The 24,931-nt window shown below is 38.2% G+C and overlaps 5 protein-coding genes across 6 annotated transcripts; 2 read left to right on the top strand and 3 right to left on the bottom strand.

Annotated features, from left to right (window-relative positions):
- Positions 1-4,663: 4,663 nt before the first annotated feature.
- Positions 4,664-5,559, top strand: LOC148694554 (uncharacterized). Its single transcript, XM_088698258.1, has one exon. It carries the CDS (start codon positions 4,816-4,818, stop codon positions 5,371-5,373), a length of 558 nt encoding a protein of 185 aa, XP_088554384.1. The 5' UTR covers positions 4,664-4,815; the 3' UTR covers positions 5,374-5,559.
- A 2,617-nt stretch (positions 5,560-8,176) lies between these two features.
- On the bottom strand, positions 8,177-14,514 carry LOC137718003 (autophagy protein 5). Of its 2 annotated transcripts, XM_068457528.2 has the most exons (8): positions 14,064-14,514; positions 13,782-13,906; positions 13,355-13,421; positions 11,936-12,025; positions 11,657-11,744; positions 11,013-11,153; positions 10,130-10,264; positions 8,177-8,826 (listed from the first exon to the last, which is right to left on the bottom strand). In XM_068457528.2, the coding sequence occupies exons 1-8, from the start codon at positions 14,166-14,168 to the stop codon at positions 8,489-8,491; spliced, it is 1,089 nt and encodes a 362-aa protein (XP_068313629.2). In that variant the 5' UTR covers positions 14,169-14,514; the 3' UTR covers positions 8,177-8,488. The 2 variants fall into 2 exon arrangements, with proteins under 2 accessions (XP_068313629.2, XP_088555350.1); XM_088699224.1 differs by lacking the exon at positions 11,013-11,153 and having other exon boundaries at positions 14,064-14,394.
- A 531-nt stretch (positions 14,515-15,045) lies between these two features.
- Positions 15,046-16,949, top strand: LOC137716723 (uncharacterized). Its single transcript, XM_068456101.2, has 3 exons — positions 15,046-15,246; positions 15,392-15,733; positions 15,870-16,949. Exons 2-3 carry the CDS (start codon positions 15,538-15,540, stop codon positions 16,673-16,675), a joined length of 1,002 nt encoding a protein of 333 aa, XP_068312202.2. The 5' UTR covers positions 15,046-15,246; positions 15,392-15,537; the 3' UTR covers positions 16,676-16,949.
- On the bottom strand, positions 16,929-21,011 carry LOC137716722 (stromal 70 kDa heat shock-related protein, chloroplastic). Its single transcript, XM_068456100.2, has 8 exons — positions 20,323-21,011; positions 19,435-19,687; positions 19,229-19,308; positions 18,943-19,085; positions 18,713-18,811; positions 18,301-18,490; positions 17,745-18,143; positions 16,929-17,630 (listed from the first exon to the last, which is right to left on the bottom strand). The coding sequence occupies exons 1-8, from the start codon at positions 20,833-20,835 to the stop codon at positions 17,220-17,222; spliced, it is 2,088 nt and encodes a 695-aa protein (XP_068312201.1). The 5' UTR covers positions 20,836-21,011; the 3' UTR covers positions 16,929-17,219.
- Positions 21,012-21,509: 498 nt separating this feature from the next.
- On the bottom strand, positions 21,510-23,160 carry LOC137716724 (uncharacterized). The gene is made up of 2 exons (XM_068456102.2): positions 22,526-23,160; positions 21,510-22,363 (listed from the first exon to the last, which is right to left on the bottom strand). The coding sequence occupies exons 1-2, from the start codon at positions 22,673-22,675 to the stop codon at positions 21,737-21,739; spliced, it is 777 nt and encodes a 258-aa protein (XP_068312203.1). The 5' UTR covers positions 22,676-23,160; the 3' UTR covers positions 21,510-21,736.
- Between the last annotated feature and the right edge of the window lie 1,771 nt (positions 23,161-24,931).

Raw genomic sequence — 24,931 nt, 5'->3', positions numbered from 1 at the left:
TGTGATAAAGAGCCACTTGTGAGTTATGAAGTTTTAGCTTTTTCATATCGTGCTTTAAAATTTTAAAATTATATCAATTGAAGGAGAGAGAATCATACTTTAAAATTGATGTTTGAGAAGGTACATTGTTTTGGTATGCCATACAATGTATGTATTTCATTAGTGAATATTGATGTTTGAGAAAGTTACGTTCTTTTTGTGTGCCATAATGATGATTTTTTTTTTTTTTTTGGGAATATATATATACCTTGTGAGATGATACCCTAAACATCTGGAATGGTTACACCCGGCTAGTCCAAGGCCCTTAGTTGCTAGCATAGATTATGAAGTGTGACCACTGATATGGACACTCTCACTAGTTTACCATGCGTGGTAAGAGTAGTCGGCCTTATAGATCGATCATCGGATTTATGTTATTAGAATCTCAAAAACGTTTACAAAAGTTATTAAAAAAAAAATTCATGGCCATGAATTTCTTACCACGCATGGTAAACTGCTCGTGATAAGAAATTTTTACTTGTCATGAATTTGGCCGCTATATATTTCTTTTTGGTTGTTCTTGCTCGTATTTGATTAATGGTTGATGATAAGAAGCCGACTGAATTTACGGGGTTCTACTTCTGCTAAGGTCGAGATGACGAAGCTCATGACATGTAGGAGGAAGTTAATAGTTTGGTGCAATATTGGCTCCTAAGATGAAGCTTGTAATAAAAAAGTGTAAGTTACAATTGATCATTTTTGTGACAACAATTAGAAGAATTATGACAGTTGTTTGGTACACTTATGTACTAAATAGTCACTCGCTTAATTAATACGGTCAACCTTCATTTTATACGATTGACACCTGCTTATTAGCCCCACCCAAAAGCTTTGTATAACCTATTTGGGAGCACTAAAGTACCAAAAAGAAAACATGCTCATGCTACTCCAATGGCTTTTATAGAAGCCGAATGTAGCATCAGTTACTAGGTTAGAGTCACCCTTAATCTCTATAATTATTATTTTAAGCCCCCTTAGGGCGCATCTTTTAGAGCAACTCTAGCGGGGGGAGTAGCCCGATGGACCGGCCATTTTTTCAACTCAATAGCCAGAGCTGAAAGTTCCAGCCCATGCGTGCGTGTGGACTAAGGGGGGGGCCTGAGTGAGAGGCCCGGCTTGAATTGGTGGCTTGAGAGCCCGAGGCTATGTGATGCTTTCACGTTTTAAAATTAATAAAAAAATATCAAAAATTAATAATTTTTTTTAAATGTAAACAAATGTAAAAAATTAATAAAATTTTTAAAAAATGTAAAAATTTAATAAAAATCAGAAAAAATTTTAAATTTTTTTTTAAATTGATTTAATTTTTCTATAATTATGTTATCCTTATCTTCCAACTTACACCACAATTTTATATTTTCTCAAATACTTTGGGTTGTAATTTCTTATTTAATGACACGCGGTATAACAAGACCGATTAAAAATCATATCCGAAATTACAAATAAAATTATTTTTTATAAAATAAAAAATATTAGTATTTTATTGCCTATGCCACGGCTATTCAATTTAGGGGTGAAAATGCAAAAGACAATTATTGTTCATTGGAGGGGATTGAATAGGAAGTTGCCCTAAGGAGCCTTCCTCACGCTAGAGTTGCTCTTAAAGCAACTGCTTCTGCCATAAAATTGGTAATTGTTCAACTTTCTTGCACTAATACGTAGATTGGGTTGCCCAAGTGATATCTTATAATAACAGAGATAATTTATACACTATCGTTTTTAGTTTTTCACAAACTCTTCTTTATTTCTGGTCGAATTGAATAAATCAAACAAAAACAACGACCAAGATTAGAAATGAGTATGTAAAAAGCTAAAATGTGTGTTTTTATCATTTCCCTATAATAAAAGCACCACCAGCTCAAATAGACTACCAACCCAGCAAAGTGATTGTTAAAGAACATATAGAGGGTGAAGTCCATATAATTCTTATAGTCGACATGCTACAGTATAACTTCTTGTTCTCGATTAGCATAAGAAATTTCTTTACCTATGGCATAAGCAACGCCTTAGTTTATCAACAGGGCGGTCTGAGATTTTGGAGCCATGGCGGGTTCGAATCCAACACGACATGGGAAAGTTGCCAAGAAAAATACCATTGCCGAACCATAAAGTATATCAAAGTCTGTTTGGAACTCTACTTGAATCCAACATTTTAAACTCAAAAACAATTTTCAAGTTTTAGGCCTTAAAAACTTGTTTAGTAGGACTATTTTAAAAAACTGAACTTAAGACAAAATAAAAAATATAGTCTGTTATCTAAAAACATAAAAATTGAGTTTTTAGAGTTTTTAAACTTAAACTCACTCATTTCTTTTTTCTCCTTCCTCCTCTCTCATTCTAAATCTATCTCTCTCCTCTTTTTTTAACTTTTTTCGTCTCTCATCCAATTCGTTTTTTTCATTCTCTAGGTTCTTTCTCTCTCTGATCTTCCTCTCTATCTCATCCAAACCTCTCTCTTCTTTCTCTTTTCTTCAATCATCTCTTACTTTCTTTCCTTCTCTCTCATCTTTCTCCCAATCATGCGACCCCATCTTTTTAAATATATATGTCTAGTTTAAGTTGTAGGATTTAAAAATTTTAAATCGCAAATCAGTCAAGTTTTTAAGTTAAAAAAAAAAAATTGTTTTTAAGAAATATTTTAAGAAATGATAAAAGACTTTCAAATAAAATATCAAACAGATCCTCAGATTCCTATACAACATTATATATACACACATTTGATGTATATACCTGTTCAAAGATCACGGCCCTTTTTTACCAAAAAAAAAAAAAAAAAAAAAAAAAAAAAAAAGGATCACGGCCCTTCGAAAATTGGCCCTGAGAGGGTGCACCACCTGCACTTCCCACGGCCGGCCCCGGTTATCAAGTCCCTTAAAAATGTGCACAATAAATAATGTGGCAAATAAATGTAATAGTTTTCATAAATAATAGTGTGCATATATATATATATATATATAATAATGTGACAAATAAACGTAATAGTTTTCATAAATAATAGTGTGCATATATATATATATATATTACTAGTTAACATCAGGAGCTAAATTTATAGTAATGTTATTCATACTATGTTTTTATATCACATTTTTATACCACCTTAGGTGGCATCTGAGAGCAATTCCAGTGTGGGAACCCTCCCCCAGGCAATACATTGTACTATCCACCAAGTGAACAGTAACTACCCTTAATGAATAGTAACCGCCTTTTGTATCTCCACCGTTGCACTTCAATAGTCCTGGTAATAGGCAATAAAATAATAATATTTTTTTTCTGGGAATAAATTCTCTCGCGTTGAAACTATACCAAAGGACACCCAAATTTCACATGCATGTTTTGGAATGAAATCAAGTCACAAAAGTAAAATCCTATGACATTTTCGAGGCCCTACCCTGCTCAGAAAAATGATGTTTCGCCGAAGCTCTCTCAGCTTGACAATTTGTGCACCACAGAGATGAGGGTTGCCGAGAGAGTGCAGAGAAGAGAGTTTCAGAGAGTGTCTAGGTGGTAGTTTGTGGCGTGAAGCTCGTTAGGACGGCAAGATGGTGGTTGTCAGTGTCTCTGTGTTTGCAGGGATATAAAGAGACAATGAGGGTTATGGGCAGAGAGAATGGAGAGATTGAGGGAGCTTAGGGATTTTCCCCCCATTTCTTGGTTTCGTGAAACTCACAAAGATGGTGAGGTTGTGACGGTGGTTTGGAGTTTGCCGGAATGGGAGGGCTGTGTGGTCTCCTGACGGAAAAAAAACTAAAACATGCATCTGACATCAGCTGACGTTAGACTCACCTCAAGCGCTCGGGCCGGCACGAATCCACAGGCCTAGCGCTCGGGCTCCCTCGCCAGCCAACGCTGGACTTCCTTCCTCGGGCAACCAGGCCCTGTGCTGAAGCCTGTCCATCGAGCAATTGCTCTCGCTAGAGCTGCTCTGATGTGGACAGTCACATCATTTGAAAAATTTGCAAAACCCAAGGAAAGGAAGGAGAAAGACTCATCGTATACTATAATCATTATTTAATTAACTAGTTTTTCTTAATTATTAGTTTATTAAATAATGAACTAAATTTAAAAATCTGATTAATTCAAATGATGTGGCTATCCACATCAAATACCACCTAAGGTAGTATGAAAATGTGGTACAAAAATATGGTATGAATAACATTACTCCTAAATTTAACATGGATTGGTTTAATGGTTTGTGTGTTGGCAAATCCACCAAGCAAAAGGTCAATGAGGTTGAAAAAAAAAAATTTAATAAAAAGGATTTGAAAATTTTGAGTTTTAACAGTAATGACAAAATAAATAGTACCATGATTGATTTTTTAGTGTAAAAATATGATTTTTCGTTAAAGTGAATAGTACCAAAAGCTTTTCTTTAAAGTTCTCTAAAAAAAAATAAAGAAAACAAGTTCTAAAAAGAAAGGTTGAGATCTGATCATCTCACCAACTTCTCAAAGAAGAAAAATATAAAATTGAACCATTTTTCTACAGTCATACCCTACCTGCATATGTTTCCAAATCTGAAATGTACGTTTCACTTTTTTATCTGCATTCTGCACTGCACTCCAAAATTCCAACTGGTCAAAAATCTACCGACCTGTCTAAATTTTCAACTTACATGGCCTCTCATCCACTACTTGTCTCCCTCCACCACTTTCTTCTCACCTTCTACACCCCATCCTTTGTACCTTCCATGCATCCGCTCCTTTGTCTTTATATATACCTACTGCAAATTACCATCTTCCTCCACTTCTCACTAGCTCCACTTTCAAACACACAAAAATGGGTGGATATTCCAAGATCAAAATCATGGGTACTAGTAGTAGTCGTCGCTCCCAAAACTCAAGATCCATAGACTTTTCAGATCTCCAATCATTTGACGAAACGCAGATATCTACCCCAGAAAACCCCACCTCCTCAAAAGTCCAAGAAAAAACCAATCTCGATCTGCAGCAGGAGAAGAAAAACAACACGACCCATGATTCTTCTGAGGAAGATGGTCAGATCAAAGGCAATGGTGGAGAGAGGTTCGGCACTCACGTGGTGCTGAAGAGGAATAGCTCAGTCTCTTCTTCTTCTGCTGCTGCTTCATCTGGTGGTTTAGGGTTAGGGTTTCAATCAGCAGTGAAAGGAGCAATCTCATCCATGAAAAGATCTTCTTCTGTGTCAGAGAGGTATTGCAGGATCCATGACCAGTCCGCAACTACAACTTTCATGACATCTTCCATTGATGGTGATGAGGAAGATGAAGATGAAGATCATCAAGCAACAAGATCTATCAAGAAAAAGCACAAGGGAGGCAAGATCCTTAAAGTATGTAAGCGCTTTTTTGGAATGTAGCCAGCTAGTTTGTAGATTTTATTGTTCCATGTGTAAAACTTATTTGTTTTTTGGTCAAAGAGTGAAATTTCATATAATATGCAGTTTTTACTACCTGTAGTAGCAGACAGATACACTCCCACTTGTGCAGTGAATTCTGTATCTTAATTTTTGGTTGAGCAATGAGAATTGAGATATAGTCACAAATTATTGTCTAAGTTAGGGCTGATTTGGAAGTTCTTTTATAACGATTGAACACGTTTTTTGTGAAAATATTTGAAACTAATTTTTAGTAAAAACGTGAATTATGAAATAAAAAACAACTGCTTCTTATAAGAAGCACATAACTAGTACTTATTCCATGAAGCACTTCAAATGTTTTTGAAATCCAAAATATTTTCTCTAAAAACACTTCATTTTAAAAGTACTTTCAAACAAACCCTTGCTATCTTAACTCTCATGAACTTCATCCATTTACTTTCATTGTACCGTATATAAGTAGATCCAATGTACAATATGTTTCCATCGAAAAAGAACAACGCAATGTTGTTTCGAGCAACATCTGGGATGATGCTTCCAATTATTTACAATCTCATATTTGAAAGCCATTTTCACTTATCTTTTTTATTTCCTGCACATCTCTGTTTATTATTTTTTTATTGAATTAAAGAATCAAAAGAGAATAAGCGATTAAAAATAAGTAGAGGTGTGCAAAAGAAGTAACAAAATAGGTATGTGAAAATCATTGCCCTCTCTTATTACATAACGAGTGAGGTGGCCTTTGAGGCTTTTGACTCAAACCCAAAATAATGAGAAATGTATAGCGAGGATGGAGAAAGCAAACGGCCACTCAAAAGATTTACAATGAGGGTTGGTTGAGTTGGTAAGAATCGTCCTCTTTATTAGACCAAGATTTAAGTTTGAATCTCGCTGACAACAATCTCTCGTGGTGGGCAATTTGTAAAAACCAAAGAAAGAGCTAAGACCCTCTTTATAAGTTTTCAAAAAGACTTCGTGCTATATACACTGATCTTGAAATGGTGTTGCATACCCTCCCTTAAACTTTTTCACTACAAGAGATGCAAAGATAATAATCATGTTATTAAATTCAATATTTTCTTCGATAAAATGAAAACATGCAAACAAAAAGTAAAAGACATAAAAACATGAATAATATCTGGTTGTATTGACGTTTATGAGATTCTAAAACTCTCACATTCATATTAAACAAAATAATACTGATAGTATGTTTCCAAAAAAAGAAAAAGAAAAAAATACTGATAGTCTGATGCATTCATTGCATGAGCATGAGGTAGGGATCACATTACTCAACAGCCTTTTCAACCTTATGTGTTTGGAAAACATTAGATCAATGTCAACTTTAAGCGATGTTGCAATTTGCCAACTGAAAAATAAATCGTGTCAATTTGTGAATTCACTTAATATTTTGTTGCAACTGTGCTGTCAATAACTTGACTTTGTCTATTTTCTCGTCTAAAAAATTGTTCATAAAGTCGTACGTGATTCTTTAAACAAAAATGATACTCTTATTATATTTTTTTATATCATATTTGTACGACATTTTTAATAGAGATGAGACTCACATGTATTGATGGTCCTTACCTCTATTAGAGAGATGATACAAATGTAATATGAAAAATGTGACAAGTGTAGCATTACTTTTCCTTAAAGGTGTAGCATTACTTTTCCTTAAAGAAAAAGAGTATTTTAAAGTTGGAGATACAAGAGATAGCTGGAGCAATGGTTCCTAAATTTTTGTTCAATTAGAGCTTTAGTAACTGAATTAAAAATTCTTGATTGTTGATTTTTTAACTTGTAATCGTATGGAGCAATGGTTATTTTGGCTAATTCCGTTTAAACTTAGATCCATTTTTGTCCCTTTTGAACCCTTTATGTTGGATGTAAGTTCAAACGTAGTTAGCGAAAATGATCATTGCTCTACACTATAATAAGTTCAAGGACCTATACTCACGAATTCTTAATTCAGAGACCAAAACTTCAATTGTCCTAAAATTCAAGAACCATTGCTCCAATTTCTCCTGATATAAATATGCACTATCAAAGAATCACGTATTAAGCACATACAATTCTTTGATTGAAAAAAATCAGCAGCAGCTCCTGTTGCTCACCAATCACAGATGAACATGCGTCTAAATAATTAAAAAATTAATTACTTAGACATGTGTCTATATGTGATTGGGGAGCACTGAGCAGCAGGAACTGCTGTTGAACTTTCAGCCAAGTTCTGTTAAAAAAGAAATGCATGAAGCTGGCACGTTATAATTTTTTATATTTTTTTGGTCAAGGTGAAAAGGTGATTCAAAATTTTGTTAGGTGGTAAATTGCAGTAGAGCACTCTACCTTTGAGTTAAAGTGACATTCATGTATTTCCAACGTGGAAATTGGAAATAGTAATATTTGCATCTTGCCTTGTTTGGACCTTCTCATCCTTTCAATCATTGATGTTATTACGTGTCTAATTTTTTTTCAATGTTTAAATGAAGGTTTAATTGTTGGGTTAATGAATGCAAGAAAGAAAAAATCGATGATTGATTGATTGAATGATCAACAACTTCGGTCAAAATATATTAGGAATGTGTAATGATGGTATTGGACCATGTGGGGTACTTGAATTGCGTCATCCACGATATTCTCACAAAGAATGAGACTCTCAGGTACTTTGGTCACGTCCGACCCCACACTAGTCCCGCTAACTAAATGATGGCATCGCAAAGCAAGAGAAAATGAAAGAAAAAACACGAGCTAAAATCTAAATAAATAAATAACCAGGTACAGCTAAAGATACGCAACACTCAGTGACATGAGCTTCATGCAAAATCTAACCATCGTAAAAATTCATTACATCCTTATATGCAAGATCTAGCCGGTAATTTTCCAAACCACTCAATGGTACGTGCAATCGAATAAAAAACACCTAGCTTATTAGGTTCTTCTATTGTGGAAAATAAAATCGTAGAAAAATCAAGTGGATGATGAAGATATATTGACATTTAATCTTCTGTACACTTCTATACAGTTAAATGCCTTTCAAAGTCACCAATGGAAGATCCCTCCCTTCCCCTTGTGTTTTATGATTCCAAACGCAACCTGCCTATCACATGGTACTAACTTGTGGTACTTTCAAATACACACAGATATGAAGAAAGTGCTCGGGGTTCAGCAAGTTGTTTGCCACCCAAGAGAACGGTATCTCCAATTTCGGTTCAATACCTTGGATACGGACCAGCTTGATTTCGGCATCATCATATTTGTTCCCAGACTCTGTTTGTTCACCTGACTTTTCTACTTCCTCTTCGGCCTTTGCATCTTCAGCGGAAACTTTTTGTTCATCCTCTTCAGCTACTGTCGGTGATTCTTCATTGATCAAGGATTTGTCAGGAAAATACTCTGGCAAAAGGCTCTTGACTGCATCGTTTAGAGTGAAGCATCTACCTGTAGTGCAAAATAAACTCGGTCAAAACTAAAAAGATTATAAACCCTAAAATGATCTATCCGACATGCTCAGCAGTGCTAAATTAATCGATAAATTGACGGGGCTGCCAATACATTTACACCTTGAACTGATATAATAAAGCATTCACTTATGTGAGACACGACAACGGTTCCTGTTGTTGGGATTCAAGAACCAGCTTTGGGTCAAGCATAAAACAAAAATAGAAAATGAGATCTGATGTTTGTCTGTCTGTTTAACATGCGCACATGCATTTCACTGTCCTCAGATCTCATACTCCTAAATCTAACAGACAACATCAATTTCACCAAAATAATAAGCCACATGACCGACATTCACTCTTTCGAATAAAGAACTAATTCAATTGAAGAACTAAGCAACCAAAAATAGGAACTATGTAGCTGCAGTAGCCAGGAAGATTGTGGCAGAAAAGAAAATATATATATTTCCTCCCTGGAGTTTCTTAACTAGAAAATATAATCTTATACCCAAAAAAAAAAAAAAAAAAAAAAAAAAAAAAGGCATAAAACATGAGGACCCTGCAATTCATGGCCATGTATCACATATAAAGACCCTGCAATTCATGGCCATGTATCACATATAAAGCCCTTCAAATAAAAAAAAGAAGAAGCAGTATTACAAAACCGCCAAGAAATCCTTTCTTTATCAGTTGTTCCGATATTATTTTTAAATGCAACTATGAGACAGAGGCTCAGGGCTGAATTGGTAGAGGAAGACCTAGGAAGACTTGGAAAGAGACTTTAAGAAAAGACATGGAGTACTTGGAGCTAACGGAAGACTTGGCGCAAAACCGAAAGCAATGGTGTCCTAGGATTCATACAGTCACCCCCCACTTAGTGGGGTAAGGCTTTCTTGTTGTTTTAATAATGGTGGAGGTAAAAGGCTTAAATGACAGATCATGATAGGTATAGCAATCAAACATCGGAAAACCCTGCCAACTTACCCAAAAGTTCAGACAGGAAAACTAAGAATATAAGATGTGAAAAGCAATTCCAAACCAGAAACGGTCATGGTGTACGGTGGAAGGAACTAGGGTCCATGTAACTTCAGTACAAATTTTAATGCATTCGACAAGAAAGTAAATGAAAGATGTTCTTTCCATCTACACTGACCATATTAACAGGCAGCCAAGTCTACTTTGTCTTGATTCTAAAAATACTTTCCATAAATTTACTGTAAAATGAAAAGGGAAATAAAGAAACTTGAATTTACTACATGCGCATATTTCTGAGGAAGGTTTATGAGAAATAAGAGCCGCCTCACCTCCTTCTCCTCCTTGTATTTCAACAGGCCGGTTAATGTAAGAGATTTTGTCCCAGCTATCAATCTGAGGTGCATCTTCAAAATCAACAAAATCCTCACCGACTCTCCAAACATATAAGCGAACTGGAACTCGACCTAAGAATTCAATCATTTGAAAATTAATTACAACAATAAATGTGTACCTATATAATTTCAATTCAATTTCAAATGTAGGAAGCTCTTTCAAGGATTTTTCTTTCAATTTTAATTAGGACTGTCAGACAAATTCAGGGTAAAGGGTTGCAACCTCTATATTTACTTTAAGTCTATACTTGAATAACACTACGACATACACCCTTTTCGCAGTTCTTAATACGTACTGCAAGCTTGCAACCCCTTCCAGGCAACAACTAGGAGCTAGAATTGCTCCAAAACCCAGAACAATGTTTCAGTACTGTTCTCAGTCCCAGATAATCTACTAAACTTGGTCAGTGATGCAGGAGCATCTAGGAGGCCTTCAGGACCAAGTGGGCCTGCTAGCCAACATGGCTTTGGTTCTAGTTAGTTTTTTGTCATAGTTATTTCCTTGTATTTATCTATCTAGTTTGAAATTTATATTTTATTCAGTTTAGTAGATGATAGTTATGCTCTTAGTCATTTTAAACAGTCAGGTGGCAGTTATGTGAGTTTTTTAGTATTTTGGAGGGCTAAGATTAAATAGTAATTTAATTAATTAAGGGCTAGCATGCTAGGTTGTAGTATAGTACAAATGCTCTCTTGACAGGCTCTGTATGCAGTTTGTTTAGAAATTCCAGATTGTAGAGTTTCCCTTGGGTCTCATTGCCCTGGAAGAAGTGAGCACACTAATCATGAAGACAAGCTAGAACATTAAATCTTCGCTCACCTGCCTTCACTTGTCCAGAAACATCAGTTTCACCCATATTTGGTCTGGATTTTGGAGCGCATAAATTCTTTACTGCCCATTCTTCCCCAACTGTTCCAAGCTTAAGTTTAGAAGATACACGGAAGTAGGATTCCAAATTACCTAACAAAATGTTTTGAGGAAGTTATTAAGCTAAGAAGGCTCATTCATAAATATTAGCAGAATATGACCTTATGAACTATATGCATATATGAAAGTCTGAATGCAAGCATCGATCCCAAAACCAATGGATGCAGAGGTTTTCATCTCCAATGTGTTGAGAATGAATCTCACATTGATGGGAGGAGGGACCTTGCATGGGCTTATAAGTAAATTGGGCTATTTCCCGTATTGCCAATTGGTTTTATGGTGGAACCTCAACTTTCTTCACAATGTGGGATATTCTCAACAAAATGATAGTGATAAAGATTATCCCTATATAAAGTGTTTGATTATAGATAACATTTTTTACAAGATTTTATAGAAATTTTCTTATAGTTTCGCAAATATATGTAAATTTGAGTAATCACCTATACTTGTTCAACTTAACTAAAATATGAGTAAATTTGACAGAAGGAACCCAAAAAAATGTCACAAGTAACTCCTAAATCCTATAGCAGGCATACCATTTAAGACTGAACGCCAGAGCTCCACCTGATCTGGTTGAGACATGTTCATCACATTCTTACAGTTTCCATTGATTATATATGCAGCCTGCAGATGTAACAAATACCATTAGAAATGTTTTAAGGACATCTACATTGTCATACAAGACTTTCCAATCAAAATTTGTCACTAGATCCCAAACTAAACAGTAAAAACAAATTGAGTCAAATATAATATATGGCAGGGAAATAAACAGTTTTATAAATAGACAATATGAAACTAACAAAACAATCCCTGACCTCTTTCAAAGAATTAATAAAGCTCCACTTTACAGTATCTTCATCATCACAAGGAATCAATATGTTCCCCGGATATCCTCTAAAATGCACCTGCACAAAGATCCAAAATTCACTTCTAATCTACAAATGTGAAACATAATAAGAAAAGGAGATGGAGCAAGACACTAATAAAAAGATCATCAGAAAATGTTGTTCGTCGATACCCAGAAATTCACCACACCCACTCTACAGACTTGGATGCAAATAGCTAGCGAAATCAATGTACCCACATGGGAGCAAACCACAGGCATGACCACTCGACCAAAACCTTATTGGTAGATCGTCCAAAAATATTCTTAACATTATTCAAGTTGTTGCGTAATTAGACATCAAAAAATGAACGCTAAAAATTCGTGTTCCATTGACACCCACCATTATATTGTTGTAAAAGTAAAACATTTTACATAGTCCAACCAAACTTATCCTTGACAAATAAATAATAGTTGGAAAGTATGTGAATCCTATAATCTCGTTTGGACCATTTTACCTGATAGGTTGTTTGCTAAACTAGTTTGTTTAAACTAAGTTATAACCCTAAGAACAATACTGAGCCAAAAAATCAGAGAATTACATATCACATAAATAACATCTTGCAAGTCTAGTTTAACTAATTGTGAGAACATGGGGGATAACTGTTGTGTCATGGTCATAGTCTTACTGATTGCAGTAACAACAAGGTGTTGCACGATGGTAATAGTGCCAGTGCTTAGTGGTGGTGATGGTAAATACCAGTGGCAGAAACAGTGTAGCAATGGAGATGGCGGCAATGGGAAAATTGAAGCAGTGCAGTCGCAATGATGGTGGCAACATGTAGCAGTGTAGCACCAATGATGGTGTTGATGTTGGCAGAAGAAGGTGATGGAAACGAACACTTTCTAGGTTTGCTATACAACTGGTTTGGTCCCAAATTCATTCAAACACATTCCCACTACATTGTGAAATTTTAAAACTGGTCCCGCAAAACACATCTAGCCAATTTTTTAGATATCCCAACAGCCACCAAAACAAGACAATATTTGATAATTCTTATCTATCGATTTTTAATTGAGTTAAAAAAAATACATAAATGACTCCAAAATGTTCAGCCTTAATATATATTCTATTTTGGTACCAATGGCTCCATCATGTCCAAAATCATTTACCAAGAATAATTTCCAAAATAAACGTGTGCACGAATGTGATTTCTGATAGCCAGCCATCTCCTTTTTACATAAATGAGAACCAAACATGAGTAGGATTTCTGTTCATAACCCTCTATTTTTGTTTTGCGACTAGTTGCCTCCTAAGTTTCTATCTAAATTTCCCGAGAAACTAATGACATGCTCATCAATTTTAAACATAGCGATGATAGAAGATAAACCAATAAGAAAAAATATTTACCGTGAGATTCCAAGGTCTTTCTGGTTCCGCACATAGAAGATCAAACAGAACTCCTGTCGGTATATACCTGCAAGAACCTCTTGCAACGTTACAAAAACAAATAAAACTAACACAAATCCAACAACCTATGAAAGCATCCAGCGCTATTAATTCACTCTTTCCTCCCTCAGTCACTTCAAAACACAAACTTCTTGCACGCAAACCTTACACGGGCATGTGAGATCATATAAAGAACCAAAAGGGCATCAACAATTAGAGAAAAACCAAAAATCTAGTGCAAATTATACTGATAGTCACTAACATCAAAAATCAAATGGCAATCAATTATCAACAGTTCGTTTTCTAATTTCTATACGAAAACCGGCAATTTAAGCATTGTAGCAAAACCGAATTTTCAAGTATAGAAAAAGAGGAAATCGGTGCATACCATTTCAAAGGTAAGCCTTTGTACTCGAACCAAATGGTGTCTAAGCGAGGAGGAAGTGCAGAGCTGAAGTAAGGTTTTAGAAGTGAGGCCAACAATGGCAGGTACCCAATCCGAGGAGCTAAGATCTGTTACAGAAAGAGCAACAATCAGAGTAAATTACGAGGGGAATCGGGGGCATAATCGGAAATTTGGAAGATATATAGATATATAGATCTATATATATATATATATATATATATATATATATATACACACATGTGTGTGTACATAGAGGTTTAGTACCAGGGCAGGTGGCGGAGCAGGAAGAGTGGCGACGTCGGATTCATGGAGATGAATCTGCAGAGGAATTGCTCCGTCCCATACAAACCTCTGTGCTTCCATATCCATTCTTCTTTTCTTCCTTGGCAAAATTCTCTCTCCCTCTAACGGTGTCGTTTTGGTTCAGTGGAAACTGAGAGACTGAGTTCTGCTCTAGAGAGAATGAAAGAAGAAGAGGAGGAGGAGGAGGAGGAGGAGGAGGAAATAATTATAATCAAAACGGTGTAGTTTTGGTCGGATTATAGCCTCAATTGGCGCCGTGTGCAGTGCGCAATTGCAGAAGGCGGCAGCGCTTGGTTGAGGCGCAGAGGTCTTCGCGAGGAAGAAGACGATGTGAAACTATTTCTTTTCTTTATACCAGAACGACGCCGTATGTTGACCAATGAAAAAATGGAACGATGCCGTATTGTTTCGTGGGTTTATGCCCTTAAGTTGACACGCATACATCCCTTCGGTGATTTTTTTTTTAATTTTTTTTTGGTTGGTTCTACGCTAAACTTCATCTGTATAGTTGGTTTCGAACTTAAATGCAGAGAAACGAGCGCAATGTTCGAATCTATATTAGCCAACGTGATTAAGCTTAAGTCTATATTAGCGCAACCATTTAATATATATATATATATTATTTTTTTTTGTATTTAATTTAATCAAAACATATCGTTACAAGAGTCCGACTAACTTTTTCTTCAAGTAGACGATCATTTGTTAGCCCATAAAACACAAAAAGTAACTAGCAATTAAGATCTAATAGATGAACAAATAAGACAGATGAGTGAGAAAATAAGACGGATGGATGGCCTAGCATAACAACATTCAAAAAGTCATAATTTTCGAGAAGAACCAATCCCTAATAAAACAGGCCACATACAAAATGTTTGTGGGTCGGTGGGTGAAACAAATGTGTGTATGAAAATAAAGGTATGAACGCTTCCGTTCCATATTAGTCATTTTTATTCTCGTACAAAAGAGAGATTTAGGGAAATCCGTAGAAACTCTCATTCAAGAGAAACCCAACAACAAGCATCTCTCTCTCTCTCCCGCTATTTTTGGGTTCTTCTTTTCATTGTTCAAAAAATATCACTCCCCAATTCAATCTTGTTCTTCCCCTGTTTTGTCTTTCAACTGCGCCTCCCCTCGTCTGTACAGAGTAAGCTCCAATTAAGCATATAGGAAACCTTTTTTAAAATAAAAATGATATAGATTTCTAAATTAATAAAAAAACAAACAAACAAATATAATTGTATTTTTTTGAAATCGGATTTTGTTGTTTTGATTGATTGCCGTCGTTGCAGATTCCGGGGGCTTTTCGTGACGGCGATTCAAGGTCGAGGGGAGGGGGTTGCAGTTGCAGTCTCGCTGAGTGGATTACTTACATTATAATTAATTTATATCATCAGTTCATAAAACAATACGTACATGACATAATTTGACATGAAAAATGGCGGGTGAAATTGGCGGTACTGGTGGCGGTAGTTGCGGTGGTGATAGTGACGCGCCGTCCTCCCCCAGAAACAGGGTCAAGTTCTTGTGCAGCCATGGTGGCAGAATCCTACCCAGGCCCGCCGACGGCCACCTCAAGTACGTCGGAGGGGATACTCGCGTTGTCGCATTGTCTCGCAGCATAACGTTCGCAGGTGCCCATTTTGTTAGTCTATTCCTTTTGAATTTCAGGGTGTATCGAACTTTCGTCAATGAGATTGGAATTCGGAACCTCCTCTGCTTTAACAAATTTACGAATTTTTTAAAAACATTACATTATCTACGTGACAGAGTTGATGAAAAAGCTGAGTACATTGTCTGATGGGGAGATGGTGCTGAAATACCAGCTAGGCACGGAAGATCTCGACGCCTTGGTCTCCGTCAAAAGCGACGAGGATCTAAAGCACATGCTCGATGAATATGATCGACAAGAGAGCGAAGGGAGCCCGAAGCTGCGAACGTTCTTGTTCCTGTCCAAGCCAGTGGTGATCGAGGGTCCAACCCCGTCGTTGGAACACCAAATGCTGGAGCAGCGTTACATTGACGCCATCAATGGAATCATTCGATCACCACCGAAAATGCAGCCCCAATTGCAGCAACAGCAGCAGAATGCTCCGACTGCCCCGATGATCATCGCAAGTAGCCCCATGGGCAGCCTCAGCTTATCGTCGGCGTGTTCATCGCCCAAATCAGCATCCCCAGAACACCACGCGCTTGTGGGTGACATAAGCATGGGAGGTCACCGGTTCTCGCTTACGCCTCCAATGCATAAAGTGCACAGCTCGCCGAGTATTTGCAGTGCATACCAAGGCCATGCTCAAGGGCGTCCCCATCACCCTAACTACCACCAGAACCACCACCACCATGCGTACCAGTCTTCGCTTGGTGCAAGAGCACACCACCTAGGGATTAGGACACCACCTCCGTCGTCGCCAGTCAGGTCTGAGTCCGGAAGCGCACGGGGCTCGTTGATGGGCCCTACTGTTTCTCCTGGGCATGCCCAAAATTCGATTCCTTACAACTACCCTACCGGTAGCAAAAACAATAGTCCTAGATCATCACTAAGACTAACTGGCGGCGGCGGCGGCGGAGGATGAAGCAGCAAATGTGGACACTGACAATTGTCCGCCCTGAATGCTTGTAACACGAACATCAGCAGGGACGGGAGCCTCCCTCTAAGTCCCAGATAGTCTCTGTTGGTTTGTTACTATTGGTGTTGGTTTTTACTGCTGAATGCATATACGGTGCCTGTTCTTTTTTCGTGCAAATGAAAGAAATATTGCAAAGATAAAACAGAAACTATCTATCAACAAGTATCAATTCTGGAACGAGTACAGACACGTATATAGGTTCAGTCAAGTTTGCTGCTCATCTGAATTTAAATCAATCGATGCTTAAACAATTTGCGAGGGATCTAATCGCCCTGTTGTTTTGTTATCGTTCTTCTCAAGTCCCCTAATTAATTTCAACTAACTAGTCCTTTGCCATCTAAAGGACACTGTTTCTCATTCTCCATAAAACAAAAATGACACCTTAACCCCCGACACCACGATCCCATCCCAGTAAAATCATTCTTACATACACATTCAATCTGAACAAAATAAGCAAGAATGGCACTTAACTTCTGTCCAACAGTCCTGCTCACTTGCTGTCAGTGAAATCTGCATCAATAACATCTCCATCAGGTCCCTTGCCGGATGATGATTCTGAAGGCCCACCAGCTTCAGCACCGGGTGGAGTTGGCCCTGCACCAGCGCCAGGAGTGCCAGGCTGGTTGTAAAGTGACTGGCCAAGCTGCATCACTTCCTGGTTAAGGGCAGCGATGGCATCTTTTATGGCTTGAGTTGAACCCCCTGAGACTGTCTCCTTGAGCTCTCCAAGTTTTGCCTCGACCTTTGCTTTAACTTCAGCTGGAACCTTGTCTCCCAGCTCTTTCAGTTGCTTCTCTGTCTGGTAGACAACAGAATCAGCCTGGTTCTTTGTGTCGATGGCGTCTCTCTTCTCCTTGTCCTCCTGTGCAAACCTCTCGGCTTCACTAACCATCCTTTCCACCTGTACATTTGCAGACATTTCCCTCAATATAATTCAAGACTTAAAAATACAAACAAGTAGTTCCAAATCTAATATCACAAATCTGACAAATTTACAATTTACTAGTCAGCTAACCTCATCACTAGGTAAGGTACTGGCACCAGTAATGGTGATGTCTTGCTTCTTTCCTGTGCCCTTGTCCACAGCAGCGACAGATAGAATACCACTGGCATCAATGTCGAACTTGACTTCAATTTGAGGAACCCCTCGTGGAGCAGGAGGTATACCATCCAACCGGAAGCTCCCAAGAGACTTGTTATCTCTAACAAATTCTCTTTCCCCTTGAAGGACATTAATCTCGACACTTGTCTGCCCATCTGCAGCTGTTGAAAACACCTCCGACTTGGAGGTAGGTAGAGTTGTGTTTCTTGGGATGATCTTAGTCATGACACCACCAAGGGTCTCCAAACCCAATGACAGTGGTGTCACATCCAAAAGCACAATGTCACTGACATCTCCAGCTAATACACCAGCCTAGGATCAAGTAAAAAAAAAAGATATCACAGGTCAATACGACAATAACAACTGAAACTGTCCCATATAAATAATAAACAATAAAAAAACCCGTAACTTCACAAAAATTGTCGTAACAATGGACTTAGCACACTAGAAAGAAATCATACAGACCCACCTGAACTGCAGCCCCTAGGGCGACAACTTCATCAGGATTAACTGTAACATTTGGTTCCTTCCCTGTCACCTTCCTTACAAGCTCCTGTACAGCCGGTATACGTGTTGAACCACCAACAAGTATCACCTCATCTATATCTTTCCAGGCAAGCTTTGCATCCCTCAAGGAGTTTTCGACCGGTGTTCTAAGCCTAAAATATCAACAAAATGATAATGTTAATTTAGAATCAAATGTTCCCTGGTTTCATAGAACCAAAAATTATACCGCTAAATATAGAAACAAGAAAACATTCTACAACCCTAGACATCCAAGACAATATCTTGAAATTTGCAAGACGATTGTAAGACAAAGAGCTATAATCAAATATGCATATATCCACAATCTCATAACAAGTTGAAACAAAAATCCACACCTGTCAAGCAGATCTGAGCACAACTCCTCAAACTTTGCCCTTGTAAGGGTTGTCTCAATGTGCTTCGGCCCGTCAGCAGTTGCAGTAATGAAAGGCAGACTGGAACAAAACAATCATCAGCAAAAGAGCATTGCTAGAAAACAGCCCAGATAGATGATCACGGAGAATAGTCAATGGCTGAAAAATGCTTCGGACTAATGAAGGTTCTCAGATATTGGCAACATACATACCTAATGTTAGCCTGAGTCAAAGATGACAACTCCATCTTGGCTTTCTCAGCTGTCTCCGTCAGCCGCTGAAGAGCCTGTTTATCCTTCAACAGGTCTATTCCTTCATTACTTTTGAAGTCTGCAGCAAGCCAGTCAACAATCCTCTGCAAAATAACAACATTATCAGAACCGTCTCATTATTAAGGCCTCTAAACTTAGCCCAAAGGAAACACAGTTTTTTAATATAAAAGGATTCAAGTGAATGGTCATGGCATAATAAAAATTAAAAGAAATAGAAAATCCTAACCTTATCGAAATCATCACCACCCAAATGTGTATCTCCTGATGTAGATAGCACTTCAAACACACCATCACCAACCTCAAGTACTGTAATGGAAGGAGAGCAAGTTAGAAAAAGTTGATAAAATAGATCAAACAAAACACGCAAACCAACATCTGTATGGAGTGTGGAAGTAATAGCTAGAGAACATATCCCAATAACAAACACTGTACCTGAGACATCAAAAGTACCACCTCCAAGGTCAAATACCAAGATAGTTTCACTGTTCTTCCTGTCAAAACCGTATGCTAAAGAAGCAGCAGTAGGTTCATTTATAATCCTAAGAACTTCCAACCCGGCAATGCGGCCAGCATCTTTTGTAGCAGTTCTTTGAGAATCATTGAAGTAAGCAGGCACAGTGACCACCGCTTTAGTAACTTTATCATTCAAAAACTTTGAAGCATCGTCCACAAGCTTCCTCAACACCTACACCAGCAATAAAAGGAGATAAAGAATAAGACAATCAAAGCACTACATCGGTTTTAAAAGTTAACCAAACTCTGTTAGCTGAATCACACAAATAGTGCACTTCGGAAAAGTAAAGATTTTTAAAGGAAACAGGAAATACCTTAATGTTTTAATGTTTCACAAATTCGCATTAGTAGACAATAACAAATCGTTTCCTTAACTGAAATTGGATGTTCATATCCGGTTATCTATTCCCGCAATTTTCTAAGCACTGAAGCACAGTTGAGTCTAATTCTACTCAAGAGCTTCCTTCAATGCAAGTTCTACAATCCCCACAAACCACCACCAAAACAAAATTACCATTAACCTTATTCATTCCCCTTCATTTTCCCATCGCCCGAACAGAACCCGTGGATAAATTTCGCAACACCCATCACCAAAACCGCAAAACAACACCGTGCAAGTGTACGACCACCATTGACTTCCAACAAAATAACATAAAAAATCATACCTTTAAACAAATTAAAACATAATAACACCACAAATTACTCCACGAACTTCACCCTCATTCAAATTTGTAAACTTTCAACATCCCATTGCCAAAAACAAAGAAGCAATAAAAAATAACCCAAAATGTCAGCAAAAAGTTATACCTGAGCTGAAATTTCTTCGGCAGCGAACTGCTTCCCGATAGCAGGGCAGTCAATCTTGACATTCCCATTCGCATCCCTTACAACCTTGTACGACACCTGCTTCGACTCCTCATCCACCTCAGACATAGTCCTTCCAATGAACCTCTTCACCGAGAAAAAGGTGTTCTCCGGATTCACGACGGCCTGTCGTTTGGCAATCTGACCCACAAGCCGGTCCCCGTTCTTCGTATACGCCACCACGGATGGCGTCGTTCTCTGACCCTCAGCGTTGGTGACTATGGTGGGCTTTCCGCCCTCCATAGCCCCAACGGCCGAGTTCGTCGTCCCCAAATCGATTCCCACTACTTTCTCATTGACTATCCGGAGCGGTCCGACCCTTCTGACGCCGTTGGGTCTAAGGCTCACAAACGCCTTCAACGGCGTCGTCCTGCCCAGTCCCTGGCCAAAAAACGCCGTCCTCGGGGTTGTGAAATTGGGCGCTGTGCTGAGGACATTGATTTGCGCGGAAGCCATTTCTGGGAGCTTTCAGGCGAAATTAGGGTTTTTTACTGTGTGTACAGAAACCCTAATCCTTCCGCTGCGGATTGGGAGAAGGAGAAGAGCGAAGAGAGAGACAGGCGAAGTGAAGTGAGGAGATAAGAGAAGTAGAAGAAGGGTTCTTTTCGCGGGAGAGAGAGAGAGTGAGGGTTAGGTGATGCCACGTGGATGGGTTCTGGAATGATCCATTGCCCGTGAGATTTTTGATTGGCGGGCAGGATTCCTGACCGTAGGATTGCTCGCTCGAGGACTGCCCGGTGGAAAAATCGAGGTAGTTTTGGTGCCATTTCACTACCTACAATTTTGGAGGAGTAAAGTGGGCTCAACTTCAAGGTATGTGTGGCGCAATGCGCTTCTCAGATTTGTTTGGACTCGTTTATTTACTTTCTTGAAAAAAAAACACTTCAAAAGTTTTTTAAAAAGAGTTGAATTCTGTCACCTCCTATTTTCGCTCAACTCCGGTGTCTTTCTTTCTCGGCCAAGGATCTGTTGTACCGAAAGAGAGAACCTCGCAAGAGATTCAGAGCATAAATTTTGAAGAATTTGAAGAGATCCAGTATCCAACTATTTTAAGAAAATTTTTGAAGAATTTGAAGAGATCAATGTAAGCCATCGATTTTGAGTGAATTTTCATACGAATTTTAAAGAAGTTTGTAAGACTTTTATCATGAATTTAAAAGATGAACTCTCGTATATAGCAAATACGAGGCGCCAGAAGAGTTTTTTTTACAAGGTAAGCTAAACAAAAATATACTTACATAAGGAAACATGTGCATGTATTCATTCCCAATACAACAAGATGTGGATTAGTCCAACTTATTAGGGTTTCCGTCCCTAAGTTCAAATTCCATAATATATATCGGAAATAAACTACAGCCTACACTTTTCCGGCGAGCATAAATGCCTTGGTAGTAACTTTTCTGACCAAGTTAGGGCCACCCCAAACTCTTTGAAGCTCTTCAATCACCTCTTGTGATAACAAGTCCACACCTTGATCTTTAGCTGCATTGACTCCAGAGTAGGACCTTAACATCCTCACCACCCCTTCAAATGACGTCTCCTTCGGCATTTCCAGTGGCGCAGGCTGACCTTCAGAACCCAAACCAACACTCTCAAATGGAAATGGAAGTGTCCTATACCCTTCCCACAAGTAGTCCATCTTCGGGTCCCAAAACGGTTTACATGCTTCGCGAAAACGCTTCAATACATCGTCAAGTTCGGGGTCTGTTACGCTATCGTTGTAGCCCCAAACTGCAATTACGCCTCCTGGCTTACGCAAAACGCGCTTGACGACCGAGTAGAACTTTGGGAGGTCGAACCAATGCACGGCCTCTGCCGCGGTCACCAAATCAACTGAGTTTTCTCCCCCTATTAACTCAACCAAATCGTCGTCAGACATGGTCATCGGAGTGTGAACGTAACGAACTCGAGGATGTTGGAGTGCAAGCTTCAGTTGGGACTCACTCATATCAGTCCCTATTACTTGCTCATAATGCTCTCCAAGCTGCAGAAAGGAAAATTACACACCAAAAAATTTAGTACTCTTATTTTTTACAGTACACCGTTGTATGTGATTCATCGGTGTTTGAACTGAGACTGTCAAAATCTAGTCATCTAGTACACTAGTGCATCATGGAAGTTTCGAAAATTAAGAGAAAGTGCTCACAGAGAAAGCAGCTTGGCCATTGCCAGTGCCGACATCCCAAGCTAAAGAGTGATTTGGTGTGAGAGCGGCCAGCATGGAAAACCATTCCTTGGGATAAGTTGGCCTTCCTGCCAAGTAAACATCTGCGTGCTTGCCGAATATACCTTCCATTTTTTTTCACTTCTGTAATTTACGGCCCGATACGCGCCGGATACGTATGTGAACGTATCCGTTGACCAGTATACGTCGTCGATACGCTTACTATATGCGAATCCGACTGTCTGGATACGTTTTCGGAGGACAAGCAGAATCTGGTGGGAGAGAGCTTCACCGTCGACCGTCGGCTGCAACTGTGTTGGTTGCGTTGTCTGCAACTGCAAGTGTGCTGGCTACTGGTGCGGGGTAACTGGGTTACGATTTGAACAGTAGAACAGGTAAGGAGAAGAAGCAATAGTATTTTGGGTACAGGACCTGTCGGCTGCCCGTGCTGGGTTCCAATTTGAACAACGGAACAGGTAAGGAGAAGAAGCAATTGTATTTTGGGTGGGATCTGTTCAGCGAAGAACGGAGTACAGCTTTTGCTTTTGGAAGGGATACGCTGAACCAGTCTTTTTTTTTTTTTCTTTTTTTTTTCTTTTTTTCTTTAAAAAGAGGCCAGTTGGTGGCTTAGTTAGTGGTTTAGTTATGACAATCCATCTTTTCAAAATTTGAGAAAACTTACAGAAGCATTTCAGCATTCTCTAACCACCAACGTGTCATAGCATCAAGATCAAACACATAACGAATCGTGTGAAATATGAACCTAAAATTCATCATCTTGTGGTGAGCCAGTCTTTTTTCCTTTTCTTTTTTCTCTATTTTTTTGCTTTTCTCTCACTTAATTTGTTAGTATAATATAAATTATAATAGGATTATTTTGGTTCTAGTCTTTAATCAACTTAATTGTTAGATTGAAATATTGTTTGTTTAAATATTATGATCAATGTCCTTAGCATCATTTAAGAGATTTAACTCATGCATTTATGCATTTAATGTCCCACAAATTATGAAATCTAAACAAATTCAAATAATTTTTTTTAAATATAATAATAGTTAAAAATTAATTTTAGAGTAATATTGTTAACACACCCCGACCGAAATCAAGGCGTGCTGCCCATTACATGAGGGTGACGTAGTCAAGTGCACAGTGCGGAAACAATATTAATATAAGAAATGCGAATAAATAAAAACCAAACTAACTAGAGCACTAGATAAGAATAAGTGCAAAACGAAACTAAGTGTGAATTCACAACCAGTGCATAAGTAGCCTAAGTGCAATCCAGCCGAACGAATACTAATTATATAACACCCAAAGATAATCCTACAATGGTGATAATCTGTCAGAGCTGCTGTGGATTCCTCGCAAACCACCAACAAGCACTCCTAACTACAACCTGGAGGGTCACAAAACAGAAAGTGTGAGTGGGCAAAAACAAAGTTTTTCAAAACCATTTCAATTATCAAAGATAGTAACTTCTCGCCGTAAAACCTGTATAATTTCCCAGAAAATAGAATACATATCTATACCACAACCATGCTCAAAATAGCAAAATCCACATATATGCCATGTCGAATATCTCAGCATAAAAATATGTAAGCCAAGTGATATAAATCAATGCAAAATGATATGTCAGCTGAAGTCACCTAACATGACCTGTACAGCTGAATCTAGACTCATCCATATAGCTGGAGTCACCTAACATGACCTGTACAGCTCAAATCCACATCTCAACAAATATACATGTACACAAGTCAGAACCATCTAAAGTGGTCTGTACGACAGGACTAGGTGTAAATAAATACGCTCAAGTGCTACGATCACATGAAGACTGTGCGAATAATCGCGAGTCACCTACGAGTCGAAACCACCTATAATGGTCTATACAACAGGATTGTGCACCTAACTTGGATCCAAGGTGAGCGTATGGTGCAGGAGGTGAACATCACGTGAAGGACTGTGCCCTAACCACGGGCGGGAGCACTAACACCAGGGTGCAAATTTTTGAGCTCTCAACACATCTCACATAATCATCAATTTACGTAAACAATCTACAACTCACCTGGTACTTACATGAGCGTCCACAGCATTAAATCACATTTATGCATACTATATTAATTCAATGATGATCAACGTATAAATCAATATGCATGCCATTTGTAAACATAATTTCATTTAAATCGATTTTCTGGGAAAAATCTCAAATATATAGGTATTTACGGAAAACCAAAAGCCCACTCATTGGTATGTGGAAGGGTCGTAGCCCCCAAGCCTCAATTGACTACGCTCGTCCTAAGGATATGTCTCACCTATATGCGAAACAACTATATAAACGTTAATTTAAAGCACATAAACGAAACTAACTAATAACTTCTCATACATTGCTCAAA

The sequence above is a fragment of the Pyrus communis genome, chromosome 8 (genome assembly GCF_041283825.1).
Source record: "Pyrus communis isolate YQ-2024b chromosome 8, ASM4128382v1, whole genome shotgun sequence".
Lineage (NCBI taxonomy): Eukaryota > Viridiplantae > Streptophyta > Magnoliopsida > Rosales > Rosaceae > Pyrus > Pyrus communis.
Note: the sequence above shows the minus strand (reverse complement) of the source record. Positions and strands in the feature narration are given on the sequence as shown.